The sequence below is a fragment of the Nyctereutes procyonoides genome, unplaced genomic scaffold (assembly GCF_905146905.1).
Source record: "Nyctereutes procyonoides isolate TBG_1078 unplaced genomic scaffold, NYPRO_anot_genome, whole genome shotgun sequence".
Classification (NCBI taxonomy): Eukaryota; Metazoa; Chordata; class Mammalia; order Carnivora; family Canidae; genus Nyctereutes; species Nyctereutes procyonoides.
The window spans coordinates 66,550,929-66,572,249 of NW_026575126.1; the positions used below are offsets into that span (position 1 = coordinate 66,550,929).

The following is a 21,321-nucleotide window of genomic DNA, read 5'->3' on the forward strand; positions in this document are numbered from 1 at the left end:
GCTATCATAAATAAATTTAAAAAAAAATAAAGCTTTTATTTATATATTCATGAGAGGCACAGAGAGAGAGGAAGAGACATAGGCAGAGGGAGAAGCAGGCTCCCCACAGGGAGCCTGATGGCGGGACTCCATCCCAGGACCCCAGGATCATGACCTGAACCGAAAGCAGACGCTCAACTGCTGAGCCACCCAGGTGTCCCTTGGGGTTCCAAGTTTTTGTTTTTGACTAGTTTTGTCCCTTTGGGGGTTTGCATTAGTCATTGGACGCTCTCCATGGATTCAAAAAGACACTAAAAAAATTTCTTCTTTCTCCCCCTAGCAGAATGGGTATCTGAAGCTCCACTTTGAGAAGGATAAACTCCTTATAAGTTTCTGGGTGAAGAATGTTAATAGTAATTACTTACAATAACAGCAGTGACAGTACTTATTCACTGTTACATTTAACTAATCATCTACTAGGTGCCGGATGTTATACTAGGCACTTTGCATTTGGAGTGTTAGCTCACTTGTAATTCTTACAAAAATCCTGGAGATAGGTATTGTGAGCCCCACGGTTCAGATGAGAAACTGATAGGGAGATAAAATAACTCGCATGAGGGTGGAGTTGGGCTGTGGACTCACAGTTGCCTATTCTGGCGGTCTCCCTTGGCAACACTGTATTTTAAAAGTAGAAGCAGAAATGTTTGATCATTTTTTGGGAACGTGTTTAAAATCAAGATGTAACTGCTTTTATTTATTTGGCCATCGATTAGTAGTGAATGGGAGAAGCCGACCAGTCAGGGTAGGCTGGTGCCCTGGCTAACTTGAGTCACTGTGTATTTCTCCTTGGGTTTCCCTGTACTTGCCTTGGCTAATTCAAGGTTTACCTTCTGTTCCTCTGTTTTACTCTGCTGCTGGACAGCTGTTAAACATCTGCTACTCTCTGCTCCGAGAACGTGTGGTTGTTGTGTGCATAGACAGTGGCCCTCTGTATCCTGTTTGTATGTGCTCTAGGAGCCTTCAGAATGTGAAGAGGCTCCTTTGGCACTGCAGTGTCCTATGCTCTCCTGTCACCATGTCCTCAGTCACTGATTACTGGTGGAAATGTCTAACAAAATTAGGTTCCTTTCTCACCACAGAAATGAAGGAAAAGAAGGTGGTAAAACAGTGGAAGGAAGAAATAGCCTATAAAGAAAAGGGCAGGTTTTACATTCTCCAAAATAGAGTGTTCTCAAGTGTGAGGGGATCCTGTTGTACATCTGGGTGGCGGGAGGGGTTGGAAGAGTGGGAGGGTACTTCTCAGAGGAACAGCCCGGATTTCCAGAAGCTAGATGTTAAAGTTCAGCATGGTTTAGATGCAGATAAGAAGTTCTTCCGCCTCCTCTACTGGCTTTAAAACTGTTCATTTTTTTATTTGTAAGGTCATTTGGGGGGAGCCTCCTTGCGACCAGTTTAGCTCTTTGAGTGTGGCCTGACCGCTGAATCTTACCCTCCCACGCGAACTTGAGAGCTTGATTCTTTTCTAACAAAGACTTCTTTCCAACCCCTGCCCTTCCTCCAAAATACTCCATATTTGGAGCTAAGTATTTTGAACAGAGCCTGGCTAGAGGTCATGTCGAGTAGGTTCTTTCCTGTAGCTATGGCAAAGTATGACTTTAAAGCAAATGTATATAGAAAAGGAAGTGTCCCTCTAGGCCAGGGACACACTGTTTTTCCCTTATGGATGTGCCATACTGTTGCAGCCTGTCCTCTTTCACAGGCCTCTTTGCAGCTGGAGAGAAGGTGGACCGGCCTTGGTTGGATCATGAAGACTGGAGAATCAAGAAAACACAGTTTTAGACCATTCTTCTGTGAGCCTTAGATTAGCAGAGTTAAACACTTAAATCAGGATGTAAAGTGAAGGAAAGTTTCACATTTTCACATTTGTTATCAGCAAAGTTTTCAAGTAGGAGCACTTTAGTCAGAATAAACCTGAGTAAGTTACCTGGTGGTTTTGGAAATCTCGTCTGCCTACCACATGGTCATGATTAAATAAACAGACCCGGAGCAAAGATCTGGGTCCCCTAATGCATTCTCCAGAACGTTAGAACTTGTGGACCATCTGAGAAGGTTACTTGTTTTCATTCAGTGTGGAATATTCCGCTTGAGAAATCATAACATTTTCTGGGATACTTTCAATGAAGTTTTATGAGGTCTTACTGACTTGGAAGATAGGTGAAGAATTTGACAGCCCATTTGGGTGGAGAAAGACAAATATGCGAATTATTACAAGCATAGTTGATGGAAATGCTTCCTTTTGGTTTCCTAAGCAGAGCCCCATCCCAGATTGGGGAAATATGCCAGGCCTTCTGCATTGAACAGCAACTGTGATAGGGGCATCATTTCAGTCCCATCTTCAGTGGGAGTGCTTCCAAGTCTGATGCTTGTTGGTGGTTTCTGCCAGAGATCCTTCCCTTAGGTTAAGAAAGCTTCTATTCTTAGTTTGCTGGATTTTTTTTTTTTTAAATCAGGAAAGGCTGTTGAATTTTATCAAATGCTATTTTCCCATCTATTGAGATGGTCATATGTTTTTCATTATGAGTCCCTCTGTCTTATTTAACTTTTCAATTTTAAACTATTTGTACATATTATATCCAGCGACTTGAGGCTTTAGGACTCCTCTGAGTTGCAAACTTTGCAGTAGTAATACTGCCATAAACTTTGCATGTATATACATTTGCTTTCTCCTTGGATTTGATTTTTCCTTTGTTCTGATTCTTTTTTTTTTTTTCTAAGATTTTATTTTTATTAGAGAGCGAGTAAGCACAGGAGCAGGGGGAGGGGCAAAGGGAGAAGCAGACTCCCTGCTGAGCAAAGAGCCTGATGTGGGACTCGATCCCAGGACCCTGGGATCATGACCTGAACTGAAGGCAGGTGCTTAACTGACTGAGCCACCCAGGTGCCCCACCCCTCCTTTGCTCTGTTCTTATCTGCTCTCTCTCTCTCTTTAAAGATTTTATTTATTCATGAGAGACACACAGAAAGAGAGAGAGGCAGAGACACGGGCAGAGGAAGAAGCAGGCTCCATGCAGGGAGCCTGACGTGGGACTTGATCCTGGAAGTCCAGGACTACGCCCCAGACCGAAGGCAGGCGCTAAACCACTGAGCCACCCAGGGATCCCTTCTCTCTTTTTTTGTAATGATTTCCACTTTTCTAAGCAGTTAATGATTGATTGATTGATTGATTTTAAAGCCTCTCCTGTCATTCCCTGGATTTAGGGGAGAGTGAGAGCACACCCACGTGCCAGGTCTGCCAGGCTTGGGGAGTCTGAAATGCCCAGCCTTCCTCATCCAGCTTCTGCTGCCCAGGAACTGATATGTTCTTGTAACCTTCGAGATGTCCTGTTGCTTTACCTGGAGATCCTGACTGAATCAGAGCTTGGAATGACATTACAAAGCCTGATAACTCGGCCTGAAAAAAAATTTTTTTTTTCGGCCTGAAATTTCAGGAGAAAACTGGACATTTCCTAGAACCTCAGCTATGGAGTAGCTGCAGGACTCTCCGGTGGGGTTTCCAGCCCAGACTGCTGACCCCACCATCCTTCCTGGACTGTGAGATAGAAACCACATGGATTTCCACCCTGCTTTGTCCTAAAATAGCACTCCCTCATTTCCCCACCCCATTACCATTAAATTCCTCAAGCATTCTACCTTTCAGATGTTTGTGAATGGGAAGTGGAATGCCAGATGTTATACAGCTGTATCCAGTCGGCTAAAGACTGAGTTGTGGTTCACGCTTCCCGACGAGGAATAAGAACATACCTGAGTCGGGTTCTAGGGGAGGTTATTGGAGAATGTTATTTGTAGGTGTGGCTATGGGAGGAACTCGGGTTTTTAGTTGGAGAACTGCCTCATTTTTCAGCTTAAAAGCAGAAGCTGAGCTCAGGCACATCGCCTTTTAAGAGCATACCCTTTTTGCCTCAGGGAGGGTTTTCCAGGCTAGTGACACAAGTTGTTGTTCTTCTGAGCTCCTGGTGATGAACATTCAAATTGGGTTTTCTTTGTTGAGAGTCAAAATTACCTCCCGCTGGGACACCTGGGTGGCTCAGCGGTTGGGCATCTGCCTTTGACTCAGGATGTGATCCCAGGATCCAGAATCAAGTCCCACATTGGGCTCCCTGTCTGCCAGTATCTCTGCCCCCCCCCCCCCCCGTGTCTCATGAATAAATCTTAAAAAAAAAAAAGAGAAACCAAACAAAACCAAAATTACCTTCCCCTCCCTTTTATTTATTTAAAAATATTTATTTATTTGAGAGAGAAGAGAGAGAGTGTGTGTGTGCGCGCATGAGCGGGAGGGACAGAAGGAAAGGGAGAGAGAATCTGAAACAGACGCTGGGTTGAGTGTGAAGCCCAGCACAGGACTCAATCTCAGGAGCCTGAGATTATGACCTGAGCTGAAACCAAGGGTCAAACCCTTAACCAACTGAGCCACCCAGGTGCCAACCCTCTTCTTAAATAACATTTTCAGCATAAGCCTTTTCCACCTTTAATTTTTTGCAAGCTTCATAGTAATGTAGGCCCTATTTGGACAATGTTTATCTGTATACCCAGAGTAATTTCTCTGAATGCTCCATTGGATATGTGATAGTAAATATGTACACATCTCTTTGGACAGTGTGACATAAGTAATACTGTATTGTCTTGATTTGTCTTGTATTTCAGACTTTATTAACATTAGATGTTTAGTTCAGCATAAAACAGGCTAAACATTGGTTTAGAATTTGTTTTGAGCCTCACCATTGTGTGCTGCATGTTCAAGATTTTCTACTGTTTTGTTTTGTTTGTAAAGATTTTATTTATTCATGAGAGACAGAGGCAGAGATGTAGGCAGAGGGAGAAGCAGGCGCCCTGAGGGGAGCTCAATGCATGGGACTTGATCCCCAGACCCTGGGATCTCGACCTGAGCCAAATGTAGATGGCTCAACCACTGAGCCACCCAGGTTCCCCTAGATTTTCTACTGTTGGACTGCACAGAATGTATAAATGACAAACAGGCACATGATGGCAGAGTAGGGAACCAAGGATCCTGGATGCTAGGATCTCAAAACAGAAGGATTCATCAAAAAGCTTTTTTTTTTTTTCCTAACAGCTTTATTGAGACACAATTTATATCCCCATCCATCAAATTTACCCCTTTTAAAAAAGTTTTAGCTTTTTAAAAGATTTTATTTTTAAGTCTCATCTCTACACCCAACATGGGGCTCCAGCTCACAACCCCAAGATCAAGGAACCCCTGTCCCTCTTACTGAGCCAGCCAGGTGCTCCAAAATTCACCCATTTATACTATATAGTTCAGTGAGTTCTAGTAAATCTATAGAGTTGTACAGTCATCACCCAGTCAATTTTAGAACCTTTCCATCACCCCAAGAAGATCCCTCATTACTGGGTGCAGTCTTTCCTTGCATCAGCCCCAACCAACACTATTCTAATTTCTGTCCCTAGAGATTTGCCTTTTTTGGACATTTAGCATCAAGGGAAACATAATATGTGGTCTTTTGCATCTGGCATGTTTCACTTAGCATCATGTTTTCAAGGTTATATATGTGGTAGTGGATATTAGTATTTTTTCCCCTAAATAATATTCCACTATGTGCACACACCACAACCTGCTAATCCACTCATCAGTTGATGGATATTTATCTCCACCTTTGGTCTGTTTTAAATAGTGCTTCTATGAATATTCTTGTACAAGTAATTGTTTGTCTGTTTTTAGTTCTTCTGGGTACATACATAGTAGAATTCCTGGATCCTTTGTAATTCTTTAACTTTTTGAGATTGCTAAACCATTTTCCAGGACAACCGAACCATTTTACATTCCTGTTGGCGGTGTATGAAGGTTCCAATTTCTCCACATCCTTGCCAAAGCTTGTTAGTATCTTTGGTTAAAAAATTATTATAGCCCCCTTAAAATTATTATAGCCATTCTGGTTGGTCTGAAGTACAATCTAATTGTGGTTTGATTTGCATTTCTTAATGACTAATACCATTGAGGATCTTTTCATGTGCTCCTTGGGTATTTGTGTACCTTTAGAAAAATGTTCAGGTGCTTTAAATTTTTTAATTGGGTTGTTTGCAATTGAGTTTAAGAGTTCTTTATGTATTCTGGATACTAGACCCTTATTAGATTCATGATTTGCAAGCATTTTCTCTCCTCTGTAGGTCATCTTTTTACTTTTTTTGATAATGTTTTTTTGCAAAAGTTTTAAATTTTGATGAAGTCCAATTTATCTATTTTTTCTTTTGTTTGTGATTTGAGTGTTTAGGAATGCACTGCCAAATCCAAGGTCATGGAGATGTACTCCTATGTCTTCTTCTAGAGTTTTATGGCTTTAGCTCTTACATGTAGCTCATTGATCTATTTGGAGTTGATTTTTTTTTAAAGATTTATTTATTTATTTTGGAGAAAGAGAGGGAGTGAGTGCATGCGGGGTGTGGGTGGTGACAGAGGGAGAGGAAGAGAGGATTCCAAGCAGACTCCATGCTGAGTGCAGAGCCTGATGTGGGGCCTAGTCTCATAACCCTGAGATCATGACCTGAGCCAGAACTGAGTTAGATGCTCAACTGACTGCGCCACCCCGGTGCCCTGGAGTTAATTCTTATATATGGTGTGAGGTAGGGGTTCAACTGTGTTCTTTTGTATGTGGATATTCAGTTGTTCCAGCTCTCTTTGTTGAAGAGGTTATTCTTTTAAATATCTTTTATATGTGCTTCTGTGTTTAGGCTCTATATTCTTTTCCATTGATCTTTTAACCTATTTTTGTATGAGTTCATAGCACACTGCTGTTATTAGGACTTTAATACCTTTCAGTCTATACTAAGTGTAGACTTAAGCTTATTAATGTGTTCAGATCATCTCTATATTTAAGAAAGTGCAAGTACAGACTACTCTTTCTAATAGTTTATATGAAGAAAAAAGAGATTGAACTCATTCCTTCAGATCTGTCACAGTGGATGGGACGAGAGATTTGAACATGTTTATAGATTGATGGAAAGAAGCTGGTGGGAAAGAGAAAAAGTTGGAAGATCGAAGAAAGAGCATGGCTTGAAGGCAAGGTTTTGGAAGAAAAATGAAAGGTAAGGGCACAGGCTTGTATGTGGTGAAAGTTGCTCACCTTTACTTGATGCAGTACTGACTGTCACTCTCTGTGAAAGCTATAGCTACAGTTCTGTAAAACAACACAAGCATATTTGGTTTTTGTAAACTAAGTATGGAGGACCTACGAAATTGGCATTTGCAAATAAGTGGATGCATAAAAGCTAATCATTCTTTCTCTGTTTGGTCTTGCTATTTAGATTAATTTTTCCATTGAGTGCAGCCTTTGCCCTTTGGGAGTGAGTTTTGATTTGAAATAAAGAAGGGTTGAGATTAAATTTTGACCTACTAAACTTAGTTTTGAAGTAAAAGCCATGTTTTGGTTTTGTGATACTTGAGACTTGAATTTTGTGGTTATTGATTACTATTATCTCTACAAGTTGATTTTTTTTTTAAAGGGTAAAATGGTGTTTTATGAAATGCTGGTTTGTGTAGTCAAGCGGAGAAGAGTAAGCTGCTAATTATAAGAAAACAAGTGGCACTAAACAGGACCCAGGCACACTGGTACAACCTGGATGCCCCCCCTGCCTAAGCATCAGAGATCATCATTAGTCCCATCCCACTTAAACACTTAACAAGTGTTTTTGCACTGTTTCTCATCTGATTTTGCATATGTGACTGTACTCTGGAAGACTGAATCTGAAATGTTAACTGTGGTTATCTCTGTGGCGGGGTTGTAGCTGCTTTTTCTTTTGTTGCTTCTGCATGAGCATGTGTTTTTGCTTTTGGTGTGATAGAAAAACTTGAAAAAATGAGTGAACAGGATAGAGTTGTGAATCAGTGAGAATTATGTGTGGAAACTGAAAAGAGTGTATTTGCATAAAAACTCACAGGTTTTGATGATTTGACTTCTGTAATCACACACATTATCTGTTCCTGCAATTCTGGAGAATTAATTTCTGTATACAGACCTATACCTAACCTCCATACACGTGAAGAAGTGAGAGAAGAAGTGAGATACCCTTACTTCTGCTTACTTTAAATGATGGAGAAAATTACTTGCCTATCAGTAAAGGCTGCCTGCAAGTGTTTAGTTCACATTAAATTTGTTAGTTACTGATTCATTGACTGTTAAGAGCAGGCCAACTAGAGTGTTATGTGGTACCACTTTTTATTTTTTATTATTTAAAAAAAAATTTTAAAGTATGCTCCATGCCTAGCACAGAGCCCAATGCAGGGCTTGAACTCAGGATCCTGATATCAAGACCTGAGCTTGGGATCAAGAGTCCGACACTTCACTGATTGAGCCACTGAGGTGCCTCCTGTGGAACCACTTTTTAAAATGTTCTTTTGTCATATTAGCTGTGCTGTCCAATAAAAATTAACCATTACTGGAAATGTGGAGCATATCTTTATTATAGTGTCATATAGTGTAGCATCTAACAAATTGGTTCAGGTTCAGAGTCAGCCTTTCATAGTACCATTTGCCTGGGCTGCTGTTTCCCTAGATGTTAAAATGTTTGAATCCTCCAGGTCAGTGGATGTTATCATGGCAGGGATATAGCTAAGATGCCATGTGCAGCTCAGAAACAGTGGTTGGACATTTTCTCCTTGTTTCCATTTATGGTGTTGTATTTTTAGATTGAGTCAGCCCTAATATTCACTTAGTGTAGATGGACCCTGACATTTCTGGTCTCTGGCTGGTGTTTCATTAGCATCCTGACCCCATCCCCATCCTGACCCCATAGAGGCTGTGATGAACCTGGCACTCCCCCACCCCAGGAGGGACCACAGTGCTCTGGAGCCAGTGGCTTTCCTCACTCCCCTTGCCACTTCTCCCTGACCTTCTCACTGACATAATACTCTTGACATAATACCTGATCTGGAGATCAGAGTGTACCAGTTCTTCTTTCTGGTCATCAGGGTATAGAAGACACCTAGTTTTTTCCTTAGGTGATACGAATGCTTTTCAAAACTTAAAATTTTGACTTACAGATTCACAAAAAGTTGCAAAGACGGTTGTACAGAAAGGTCTTACATGGCCCATTACCCCGTTCCTCTTGTTGGTTACATCTTGTGTCATTGTAATACAGTTTCAAAAAGCAGGACATTGACATTGATGCAGTGGGTGTGTGTATTTGTGTATCATCTTATCACTCCTGTAGATGCATGTAACCAGTACTGCAGTCAGGACAGAACTATTCCGTCACCACAAAGATCTCTGTGTCCTGCCGGCCCATTTATAGTCATACCTGCTGTCCTTTCTCCCAGACCATTCTTTTTTTTTTTTTTAAAGATTTATTTTTTATTTATTTATGATAGAGAGAGAGGCAGAGACACAGGCAGAGGGAGAAGCAGGCTCCATGCCGGGAGCCCGACACGGGACTCATCCCGGGACTCCAGGATCGCGCCCTGGGCCAAAGGCAGGCGCGAAACCGCTGAGCCACCCAGGGATCCCCCTCCCAGACCATTCTTAATTTCAGGCGACGACTAATCTGTTTGCCATTTCTATAGTTTTGTCATTTCAAGAGTATTATGTCAGTGGAATCATAGTCTGTAACCTTTTGAGGTTGGGTGGGTTTTTTTTTTCCCCCCTTCACTCAGCATAATACCCTTAAGACCCATCAAGTTGTTGCATGTGTCAGTAGCTCATTCACTGTTTTTTTTTTTTTTTTTTTTTTTAAGATTTTATTTATTTATTCATGAGAGACACAGAGGGGAAACAGGCTCCATGCAGAGAGCCTGATGCGGGGCTTGATCCTGGGGCTCCAGGATAACGCCCTTGGCCAAAGGCAGGCACTAAACCTCTGAGTCACCCAGGGATCCCCAGTTCATTCACTTTGGTTGCAAAGTTATATCCCAAGGTGTATATAGATGGACCACAATGTCTTTATTTGCTCACCTGTTGTACAATGCTTGGGGTTGTTTCCGGTTTGGGGATGTCATAAGTAAAACTGTTATGAACATTTGCATATAATGGACATTGTGTGGACATTTCATTTTTAAGTTTCTCTGGGTTAAATGTCTAGGAATGATATTGCTGGGTCATTTGGTAAGTGTGTGTTTAGTTTATAAGAAACTGCCGCAGTTTTCCAGAGTTTTTCTACGTCCACATTAGCAGTGTGTGAGATCCAGGTTCCCCATAGATCCTCTGTCAGTCGTCTTTATGTTAGCTCTTGTAATAATAAGTAATAATAGCTCTTTGTGGTCTTTGTTTGCATTTTTCTAATGACTAGTGATGCTGAACTTCTTTTCATGTGCTGCTTTGCCATCTGTGGATCATCTTCGACGAAATGTTTCTTCTAATGCTTTGCTTGTTTTCAATTGGCTTGTTTGCTTTTTACTGTTGAGTTTTGAGAGTCCTTAAATACATTCTAGATGTAGAGTCCTTCATCGGATATATGGCTTACAGAAAGTTCTCCCAATTTGTAGCCTGCCTTGTCATCCTCTTACCGGCGTTTTCTGCAGAGCAAAGGTTTTAGTTTTGATGAGATTTGGTTTATTAACTCTCTCATATGGTTAGAGCTTTTGGTGTCCTGTCGAAGTACTCTACTGAGCTCTAGCTCCTTCAAGATTCTCTCCAAAAAGCCTTATTCTTTTACATTTGAAATTTAACTCTGTCATCCGTTTTGAGTTAATTTTTATATAAAGTGTGAAGGTTAGGTCAAAGTTCATTATCTTGCTTATGAAGATCCAGTAACTTCAGCCCTATTTGTTGCAAAGCTCACCATCCTCTATGGAATTGCTGTTGTACCTTTGTCAAAAATCAGTTGGCTCCATGAATGACTCTTTGGAGATCTCTTTCAGTGTTACTCCAATTTAATCTTTTTCAAAATTGCTCTAGCTGTTCTGATTTTTTCGACTTGGCATATAAATTTTAGAATAATCTTATATATATATATATATATATATATATATAGTGATATATTTAGAATCTTCTCTATATCTATAAAAAATCTTGCTGGGATTTTTTTTTAAGATTATTTGAGGGGGGGGGGCATGTACAAGCAGGGGGAGCGGCAGAGGGAGAAGGAGGCAACCTGCTGATGAGCAAGGAGCCCAACCCAGATTCCAGGACCCTAAGATCAGGATGTGAGCTGAAGGCACACACTTAAGTGACTAAGCCACTCAGGCGCCCCATTTTTTTGGGATTGTGACAGGAATTAAATTAAACGCATGTTAATTTGGGGGAAATTTATGTCTTTACTGTGGTGAGTCTTATGAACACAACATGTCTCTACATTTATTTAGATATTTAAAATTTCATTCATCAGTATTTTGTAGTTTCAGCATGCATGTATTTCAGCATACATGTTTTTGTTAGATTTATACTCAAGTTTATTTTTCAAGTGATGGAGGTAACATTTAAATTTTATCACGTGGGGATCCCTGGGTGGCTCAGCGGTTTGGCGCCTGCCTTTGGCCCAGGGCACGATCCTGGAGTCCCGGGATCGAGTCCCGCATCGGGCTCCCTGCATGGAGCCTGCTCCTCCCTCTGCCTGTGTCTCTGCCCCTCTCTCTCTCTCTCTCTCTCTCTCTCTCTCTCTGTCTATCATAAATAAATAAATCTTTAAGAAAATTTTATCACGTGTTCATTGCTGTACATAGAAGTACAATTGATTTTTATATGATGTCTTGTATCTTGCAGTTTTGTTGAACTTATTTTTAAGTTTTAGAAGGCTTGTTAGGTTATTTTTTATTTTTTAAGATTTTATTTATTCATGAGAGAGATACAGAGGCAGAGACATAGGTAGAAGGAGAAGCAGGCTCCCCTCCTAGGGAGCCTGATGCGGTACTCGATCCTAGGACCCCCCAGATCATGGCCTAAGCTAAAGGCAGACACTCAACCACTGAGCCACCCAGGTACCCCTATTGTTAGGTTTCTTGGAATTTTCTAGGTGGATTATCATGTAATCTGCAAAAAGGGACACTTTTATTTCTTCCTTGAGATACATGTACAGTGATTTTTATGTCAATATTTACCTGAGAAATACTGGCTAGTAATTTACTTTTTTGTACTGTTTTACTCTCCTTTTGGCTTTAGTGTTTGTACTAGCTTCAGAAAATGAATTGCGAAGTAAATGTTCCTTCCTCTTGTTTTTGGAGAAGGGATTGTATAGAATTAGTGCTTATTTAAAAGTTTGGCAGAATTCTCAGTGAAACCATGTGTACCCAGAGATTTCTTTTTTGGGAATTAAAAATTATAGACTCTGTTTTCCTTAATTGTCATAGGCTCTTCAAATTATCTACTTCATCTGGGGTGAGTGGTAGTTGTTTCTGGTATTAAGGAAATGGTACATTTGATCTCAGTGTAGTTTATAGTATTTCTTTATTCTGTTGATGTCTGGGGGTGCTGGGGGGATTGCCCTGTTGCCTTCCTCACGTTGCTAATATGTGTCTTTTTATCTTGTTAAGAGGGTTGTCCATTTTATTTATTTATTTATTTATTTATTTATTTATTTATTTATTTATTTATTTATTTATTTATTTATGATACACACACACACACACACACACACACACACAGAGGGGCAGAGACACAGGCAGAGGGAGAAGCAGGCTCCATGCACCGGGAGCCCGATTCGGGACTCGATCCCGGGTCTCCAGGATTGCGCCCTGGGCCAAAGGCAGGCGCAAAACCGCTGAGCCACCCAGGGATCCCCTACTGTTCATTTTCCTACCAGTGGTGTGTTTGACGATTGAAGTATCCTCAGATGATACTGTCTCTCTTACGCTCCTCACTTGCTCCTGAGCCCTCAGTGGCAGTCTGTAGCATCCGCGTTTCCACTAGCCTTCTGTTTCAGGCAGTCCAGGCCTTTTCTGTCATCCAGTTTCAAAGTTCCTTCTCCATTTTGAGGTATTTGTGCAACAGTACCCTACTACCAGGTACTGAACTCTGTATTTGTTTCCTACAGCTAATCTAACAGACTTGTGGCTTGAAGCAACACATTTTTATTCTTGCACACTTCTGGCAGTCAGAAGTCTGAAACCAGCGTCACTGAGCCAAATACAGGTGTCAGCAGGGGGGGCTATCTTTGGAAGCTCTAGGGGAGAATCCATTTTCTTTTTTCCAACTTGGGTTCATGCTCTTTATCTGCAAAGCTGGCAGCCTAGCATCTTGCTTCTGTCATCCCATTGCCGCCTTGGTGTCAAGTCTCCCCTGCTTCCCTTAGGGAAGGATACTTGTGAGTGCTTTTAGTGCCCCTTCCCCACAAACCAAGCTAACCTTGGATTGACCCTTTTTTCATCATATAATGTCTCTATCTCTGATAATTTTCTTTGCTCTGAATTCTACAATGTCTGATACTGAATCAGACAATCCCTAACTTTCAATGATTGGATATGCTTTCTTTGCAGTGGTGTGAAGGTGATATACATTTAGTAGAAAGCACATTTCAAAATTCTGAATTTTGATCTTTTCCGGGCTAGTAATATATAGTGCAATATTCTGTTATGGTGCTGGGCAGTGGCAGCCATGCGATCCTGAGAGAGTAAATAACCAAAATACTGACCATCAATTTGTACCCATGTAACCATCCTATTTTCCCTTCTTGGTACAGTATTGAATACATTACCTGAGATATTCAACACTTTATTATAAAATAGGCTTTGTGTTAAATGATTTTGCCCAACTGTAGGCCAATGTAAGTGCTCTGAGCACATTTAAGGTAGGCTGGGCTAAGCTATAATGTTTGGTAGGTTAGATGTACCAGATGCATTTTGAACTTGGGATATTTTCAACTTACTGTTTATTGGGATGTAAACATGCCATAAGTCCAGGAAGATCTGTATAGCCACTTCTGAAGATTTTCTTTTGATTAAGGTTTTTTTTTTTTTTTTTGCATACTTTTACTTTCAACCTAGATGTTTTGTCATATTTGAAGTGGGTTTCTTGTAGCTAGCACGTAGATTGGTCATTTTATTTTTATTATTATTATTTTTAAAGATTTTATTTATTCACGATAGACATAGAGAGAGGCAGAGACACAGGCAGAGGGAGAAGCAGGCTCCATGCGGGGAGCCCGATGCGGGACTCAATCCCGGGACTCCAGGATCGCACCCTGGGCCAAAGTCAGGTGCCAAACTGCTGGGCCACCCAGGGATCCCAGATTGGTCATTTAAAAAAAAATCTGCTAATCTGTGTCTTTTAATATTGCTTTATTTAGACCTTCTATATTTAAGGTGATTACTGATGTATCAGAGCTTAAATTGTCACTTCACTTTTTTCCTGTTTCTTTTTTTTCCATTTCTCTGAACTTTTCCTGTGAGTTACTTGAACCTTTTAAAAATTTTTTAAATTAATTTTTTAATTTTTTAAAAGATTTTATTCATTTATTCATGACAGACAGAGAGAGAGAGGCAGAGACATAGGCAGAGGGAGAAGCAGGCTCCATGCGGGCAGCCTAATGTGGGACTTGATCCCGGGTCTCCAGCATCACACCCCAGGGCCAAAGGCAGCGCTAAACCGCTGAGCCACCTGGGCTGCCCTGAATAGCTTTTTTTGTGGTTGCTCAAGGTGCGTGTATACACATGTATGTGTATAAGCTATATATATAAAATATATAATTACATAATTTTTAAAAGATTTTATCTACTTGAGAGAGAGCTTGAGTGCACAAGCAGGGGGAGGGGCAGAGGAAGAGGGAGAAACAGGCTCCCTGCTCATCAGGGAATGCAGGGCTCTATCCCTGGGTCCTGGGATCTGAGCCGAAGGCAGACATTTAACTGACTGAGCCACCCAGGCGTCCCTATAATTACATATTTATATAATTATAGTTTACTGGTATCATCACTTTTCTACTTCAAGTAAACTAGAGAAACTTTACCTCCCTTTTATATCACTTAACTCTTTTTTCTGCATACTACATCAGACAGAGTTCTAATTTTTATCTTAACCATAATTTAGAATACTTGAGAAGGAAAGGTTCTTGTACTTACCCGCATTTTACCCACATTTTTACTCTTTCTGTTGTCCTTCCTTCTTTTTCTGAATTCCAACATTCCTTATTTTGTCATCTCCTTTCTGTTTAGGGAACTTTAGTCATTCTTTAGGGCAGGTCTGCTCGTTACAAATTTCAGTTTCCTTCACCTTAGAATAATTTTCTCCTTCATTCCTGAAGAATAACTTCACCAGGTACAGAATGGAGAGTCGACCATTCTTTTCTTTCTTTACTTGAAAATTGTTGCAGTACTTCTGTTGGCCATGATGGCTTCTGATGAGAAATCCAGCCATTTGAATTATTCCTAACCTGTAGGAAAGATGTCATTTTCTGTGGCTGATTCAGCCTTTTTTCTCTTTCAGAAGCATATGGTTGATTTGACTTAGCATAGATCTCTGGGTTGTGCTATCTGGAGTTTGCTCACCTTCTTGAATTTGTGGGTTTTGTTTTTTTTGTTTTGTTTTGGCAAATTTGGGAAGTTTACAGTCATTTTTTAAAAAGACTTTTTCCAGCATGTCCTCTTTGTCCTCATTTGTTTCAGGGAAATTCTTTGTTCTCTTTTTGACTGTCGAGTGCCCCTTTCAAATGTGGAGCTTCTCTTGTCAGAGCTCACAGAGAACTTTTCTGTCATGTACATCCCTCTGGGATTTTCTTTGTTGACTCAGGTGCCCCTTGTTAGAAGTGGTGTTCTAAAATCCTATCATTACTCTTTCTAAAACACTTGAGAAGTAAGATATAAGTCCCCTCAAAGGAAGAGGTGCCCTATCTCGCTTCTCATGCAAAAAAATTCTAGTTTTTTTTATTTTTTAGATTTTATATATTTTTTTTATTCATGAGAGACACAGATTGAGAGAGAGAGGCAGAGACACAGGCAGAGGGAGAAGCAGGCTCCATGTAGGGAGCCCGACGTGGAACTTGATCCCAGGTCTTCAGGATCACGCCCTGGGCCGAAGGCAGGTGCGCTAAACCACTGAGCCACCTGGGCTGCCCAACAATTCTAGTTTTGTGTAGGGTGGGTTTTGCTTAAATTTTTTTTTTTAAATTTTCTAAAAAAATTCACCCTTCTGCCCAAAGCTGAATAAATAAGGATAAAAGGGCAGCTGGCTGGCTTAGTCAGAAGAGCATGAGACTCTTGATCTTGGGGTTGTGAGTTCGAGCTCCATATTGGGTGCAGAGATTACTAAAAGACTGTTTAAAAAAAAAATCAGTATAACATATTTCCTTTCTCTGTACTAATGGTACAAGTGGCCAGCTCTTGCTTATAGTGGCAAGGAAGCACAGAGCTTCACAGAACAAAGGTTAGCAGTAGCCTACATTAGGATTGAGTCAGTTTTTATTGCTAGTGGTAATTTGATATTACTGTGGGAAATCTTATCAACCTTATGCATAACCAGGTTAGATAAGAAGGAAGCAATAGATCTTGTAGGTGCTATGGAATTGCCATAAGCTCCTCCTCCCCGTTAGGTTTCCCTATTATTAACATTTTACATTAGTGTGGTACATTTGTTAAAATTGACAGGGCAGTATTGATACATGGTTATTACCTAACCCCCAGAGTTTACAGTAGGGTTCTGCTCTTTGTTCTGTGTAGTTCTGTGGGTTGTGCCAAATGCGTAATGACATGTACCTACCATTTTATAGTATGATACACAGTAGATTTACCACCCTAAAATCCCCTGTGCTCCCTTATTTATCCCATCCCTCATCTCCCTAACCTCTGACAACCACTGATCCTTTTACTGTCTCCATAGTTTTGCCTTTTCTAGAACATCATGTAGTTGGAATCATACGCTATCCAGCCTCTTCAGACTAGCTTCTTTCACTCAGTAATATGCATTCAGGTTCCTCCACATTTTTTCTTTGCTTGATAGTTATTTTTAGTGGTGAATAATATTCTTTTGTACTGCTAAAGGGCATCTTGTTTGCCTCTAATGTTTGCAATTATGAATAAAGCTGCTGTAAACACATGTGTACAGGTTTTTGTGTTTGCATGTTTTCAGCTCACTTGGGTGACTACCTGGGAGTGTGATTGCAGGATTGTCTTATAAGACTGTTTAGCTCTGCAGAACTGCCAAACTGTCTTCACACAATTTTTATTCATGTGTATTTGTGAAGCGGCTCCCTCTCCCTCTCCCTCTTCTACCTTGCACTGTACCTTCTGGAGGGGGGCGGGGGGGCAGGAAAGGCAATTAAACAAGCCTAATGTCCAGATGCGTATTTTGCTCTGTTATTCAGTTATTTGAGAGAGAAAGTCTCATTGTTCACTATTAATTTTTCATGATTGAAGTAAATTTAATTTGAAATTGCAAATAACATTCAAGAAGAGAACTTGATTTTTTTTTTTTATTTTTATTTATGATAGTCACAGAGAGAGAGAGAGAGAGAGAGGCAGAGACACAGGCAGAGGGAGAAGCAGGCTCCATGCACCGGGAGCCTGATGTGGGATTCGATCCCGGGTCTCCAGGATCGCGCCCTGGGCCAAAGGCAGGCGCCAAACCGCTGCGCCACCCAGGGATCCCGAGAACTTGATTTTGATTAGCTTTTTTACATGGTAATATATATTAACCTTTTTATAGGCAAGGAAACAGAGGCACAGAGAGGTTGGGTAAGTTGCCCAAAGTGGTCACAGCTGATAACAGACAAGAGACCAGCTTTGAGACATAGTCTGGTTGTAGAATTCAGGCTCTTAATTACTATATCAGATGGCATTCTGTACTCAATACATTGCATTCATGCTTTAAGTTCAGGACTTATATGTTTATAGCCACCTTTTAGCAATGGTTTTCAAATTCTAGTGTTCAACACAATCATTTGAGAAGCTTGTTAAAATTTGGAGCCCTAGGCCTCATACTGAGAGGTTCTGATCTGATAGGCATGTGATAGGAACACTGTTTTCAACAAATACCTCCAAGTGCTACTGATGGAGAAGGCTGGAAGACCATGTATAAGAAACTGCTATAGAAGATGAGCTGGAGTCCGTGGTTCAATGAAACACTTTCAGATATGGATTCCAGATAGATGGCCGAGTCATTGGCTCTTATGTGTGGGTTTTCCAGATGGAGTCAGGGAATAAATCTTTCTTTACCACTGCCTGTAAGACACACGCTGCCACAGAAGCTCTCTTGCCCTTCCTTGGTGGCCACCAGTGTCAGTGACAGGCTGGCATGTTGGTCATCAGAGGGGGGTTATATATGAAGGCAGAGGAGGATCTGGTGGGAAGGGAAGTTCCATGTGAGTGTAAGACAAAGCAGTTCACTTAAAAACTTGCCATGAATGCTCTCATTCTGAGTTTATTGCTGATTTTATCTATCTTTGTATTGTACAAAAATTCTTAACAGTGATAGATGTGCATATCTGAGGTGGAGAGGACTTTGGAAGAATAACAGCCACAGGATGTGAGGCAGAGGTGCAGTGATACTATCTGACTCCTGTCTTATACCTCAGGGCAGATTGTCCTTAGGTCATGATGAGCATCAGTTCTGTGAGTGGCAGGTTCTTAGAATGTCATTTTATTTAGTATCTTTTGCAGGAAATTAATTCTTCTCTTTATTGAGGATTAAAATGGACTACTTAGGGTGCCTGCGTGGCTCAGTGGTTTAAGCATCTGACACTTGATTTTGGCTCAGGTCATGATCTCAGGGTCCTGGGATCAAGCTCCACATTGGGCTCCACGCTTAGTAGGGAGTCTGCTTGAGATGTTATCTCTCTCTTTCCCTCTGTTTCTCCCCCTGCTTTTCTTCACTCTCTGTCTCTCTGAAATAAAATCTTTGAAAAAATTTTAAAAAAAGGGATTACTTATCCATAAGTAAACTTTTAGAGACAGTAAATACAATGCTTCTGTGCACAAATGTTAAGTGTGCATAGAAATCAAGCTGTTTTGGGATCCCTGGGTGGCGCAGCGGTTTGGCGCCTGCCTTTGGCCCAGGGCGTGATCCTGGAGACCCCGGATCGAATCCCACGTCGGGCTCCCGGTGCATGGAGCCTGCTTCTCCCTCTGCCTGTGTCTCTGCCTCTCTCTCTCTCTCTGTGTGTGTGTGACTATCATAAATAAAAAAAAAAAAAATTAAAAAAAAAAAAAAGAAATCAAGCTGTTTTACATAGATATGTGTGTATACGCATGTATAACTACCAGATCAAAATCTAGGTTGTTTGCGATACCACACAAGGCTCTTCTGTACCCCTCCTCATTCAGTACCCTCCTCTGCTTTCCAGATTAACCTCTCTTCTGATTTCTTTTCTTAAGATTTTATTTGTTTATTCATGAGAGAGACACAGAGAGAGAGGCAGAGGAAGAAGCAGACTCCATGCAGGGAGCCAGATGTGGGACTTGATCCCAGGACCACGGGATCACACCCTGAGGTAAAGGCGGACACTCAACCACTTAGCCACCCAGGCATCCCTTGCTCTTCTGATTTCTGTCACCATAAATTTGTTTTGCCTGTTCTGGGCACACATCTGATAAAGAGAGTCATACAACGTGTAGTCCCTTGGGGCTGGCTTCTTTTACTCAGCATAATGTTTTCAAGCATGTGTCAATGCTTTTTTCCTTTTTGTGGCTGCATAATATACCACTGCATCTGATGGGCCACACTGGGTTTATCCATTCATCTTGTGACTGACATTTGGGTAGTTTCTACTTACTGGCTGTTGTTCCCAGTGCTGCTGTGAACATTCCAGTTTGTGTGGACTTGTGTCCTTGTTCTCTTGGTAAATACCTGGGAGAGGGACTGTAGGGTTATATGTAAACTTTGTGTTTTATTTTTTTTGAAGTACTGCCAAAGTGGCTTTGTGGTACTTTTTAAATGAATTTTTTCTCTGTATTATTTTCTCCTTTGTGTTTAAGCAGCTGCTATTCTTCTAATCCGTGGAGGTGAATGCTTAGCTTATTTTCAACTTAACTTTTTTTTCTAAAATAAATGTTTTTCAGTTGTGACTCCATGATTTACTAGCATGCAGGCACTGCTATTCATTATGCTCACTTCAGAATTTTGTCATTTACATCTTCTTGGACCAATGTGTTCTTTAGAATTGTGCTTCCATTTTGCATTCATATAAAAAGTAAAATAGGAGCAAAATAAGTTGGTCAGGGTATTTCCAAAACTTGTTCAGAGAGTCCCACTCTTCAGAATCACTCTATGGAAAGTATTTGTGTTTCTCTACACAGTCTTGTCCTCTGTGGGTGATGCATCATTTCCCAAAAGAGTACTGCTTTGTTGTCTTTGGGATTTTTCAAATTCTGTAAGTTTTTATGCTCTGACTTTGGTGATTCTACCAGAAAGTATCAAGGAAAAGTTTGAAGCAATAACCAAGCAATAACTCTTCATCAGATGGTTATTATATAGTGTGTGTGTGTGTTTGGCAGAAACATCAAGATCAATTATGCCTCTAGCAATAATAAACATTCACAGATAGGAAGGTAGTGACTTATATATCACAGTTAATTTCAAAGATGCTAAAATGTGAAAAAAAAAGTACATCTTAAAATTGTTGAAATGTATTGTCCATAGTGCAAGCTTGTGAATTGTGTTAGTCAAATCTGTATCTTTCCTTTTTTTTTTTTTTAACCTTTAGGGAAAAATGCCATTTTTACATATATGTGAATTTCTGCTTTATGTATTTTGAGCCAATTTTGTTAGTGGCATACAAATTCAGTCTTGTTAGTTGTGTGTAATTGAACAATATGTCATTATCTAGTGACTATCTTTGATTTCCTAAGATATTGTAGGGGGAGCAACTTAACTTTGGTAAAGGTTTGTCTGGCAGAGCTTTCTACCCTTTCACCTCAATCATTAGGTATTGTTCTATTTTACATGTGCCCATTGTAGAGGGCATTTAGTTGGATCTTTTTAAGTCCATGTTTTTAAACTTGGTCCTATTTTCATTTATGTTCATTGTAAATGTATCAGTTATTTATTACTACATAACATAACAGTATTCCAAAGTAAACACCTTAACAGGACACTGGTTTATTTTGTCCCACCATTCTGTGAATTGGCTGGCAATTAATGAATTTCTGTAGTCTGGGTCCATGCATGTGGTGGCATTTCAGCCAGGATCCCTCAACCTCATTTATCTTCTTTTATGATCTTATAGTACTTCAATAGTAGCTAGGAACTCATGCTAATTTAACCTGTTTTTTTAGTGTTAGGTAGATATTATTTCTATGTGGGTTAAACCACAACTTGTACAGAATTCCCATTTAACAAGTCAACAGGACCGACCAGTTGCGAATCCCATGCTCTGCCACTGTTCTTTGTGCCCCGTGGAATTGGTCTGTCCCTGAGCTGATTAAAACTCTAAACAACAACAACAACAACAACAATAAACCAA

General features: G+C 40.5%; 1 protein-coding gene across 4 annotated transcripts in view; it reads left to right on the forward strand.

The window, feature by feature from the left end:
* CYTH3 (cytohesin 3) overlaps positions 1–21,321 on the forward strand; it is an 88,318-nt gene that overhangs the window by 35,477 nt on the left and 31,520 nt on the right. Inside the window, exon 1 of one of the 4 annotated variants that reach the window (XM_055339235.1) lies at positions 7,071–7,092. The exons of the other annotated variants lie outside the window; for them this stretch is intronic. Coding sequence (XP_055195210.1) covers positions 7,086–7,092 — 7 coding nt within the window. The 5' untranslated portion in view covers positions 7,071–7,085. Of the gene's footprint in view, positions 1–7,070; positions 7,093–21,321 lie in introns of those variants that run through there. 4 annotated transcript variants of the gene reach the window in all.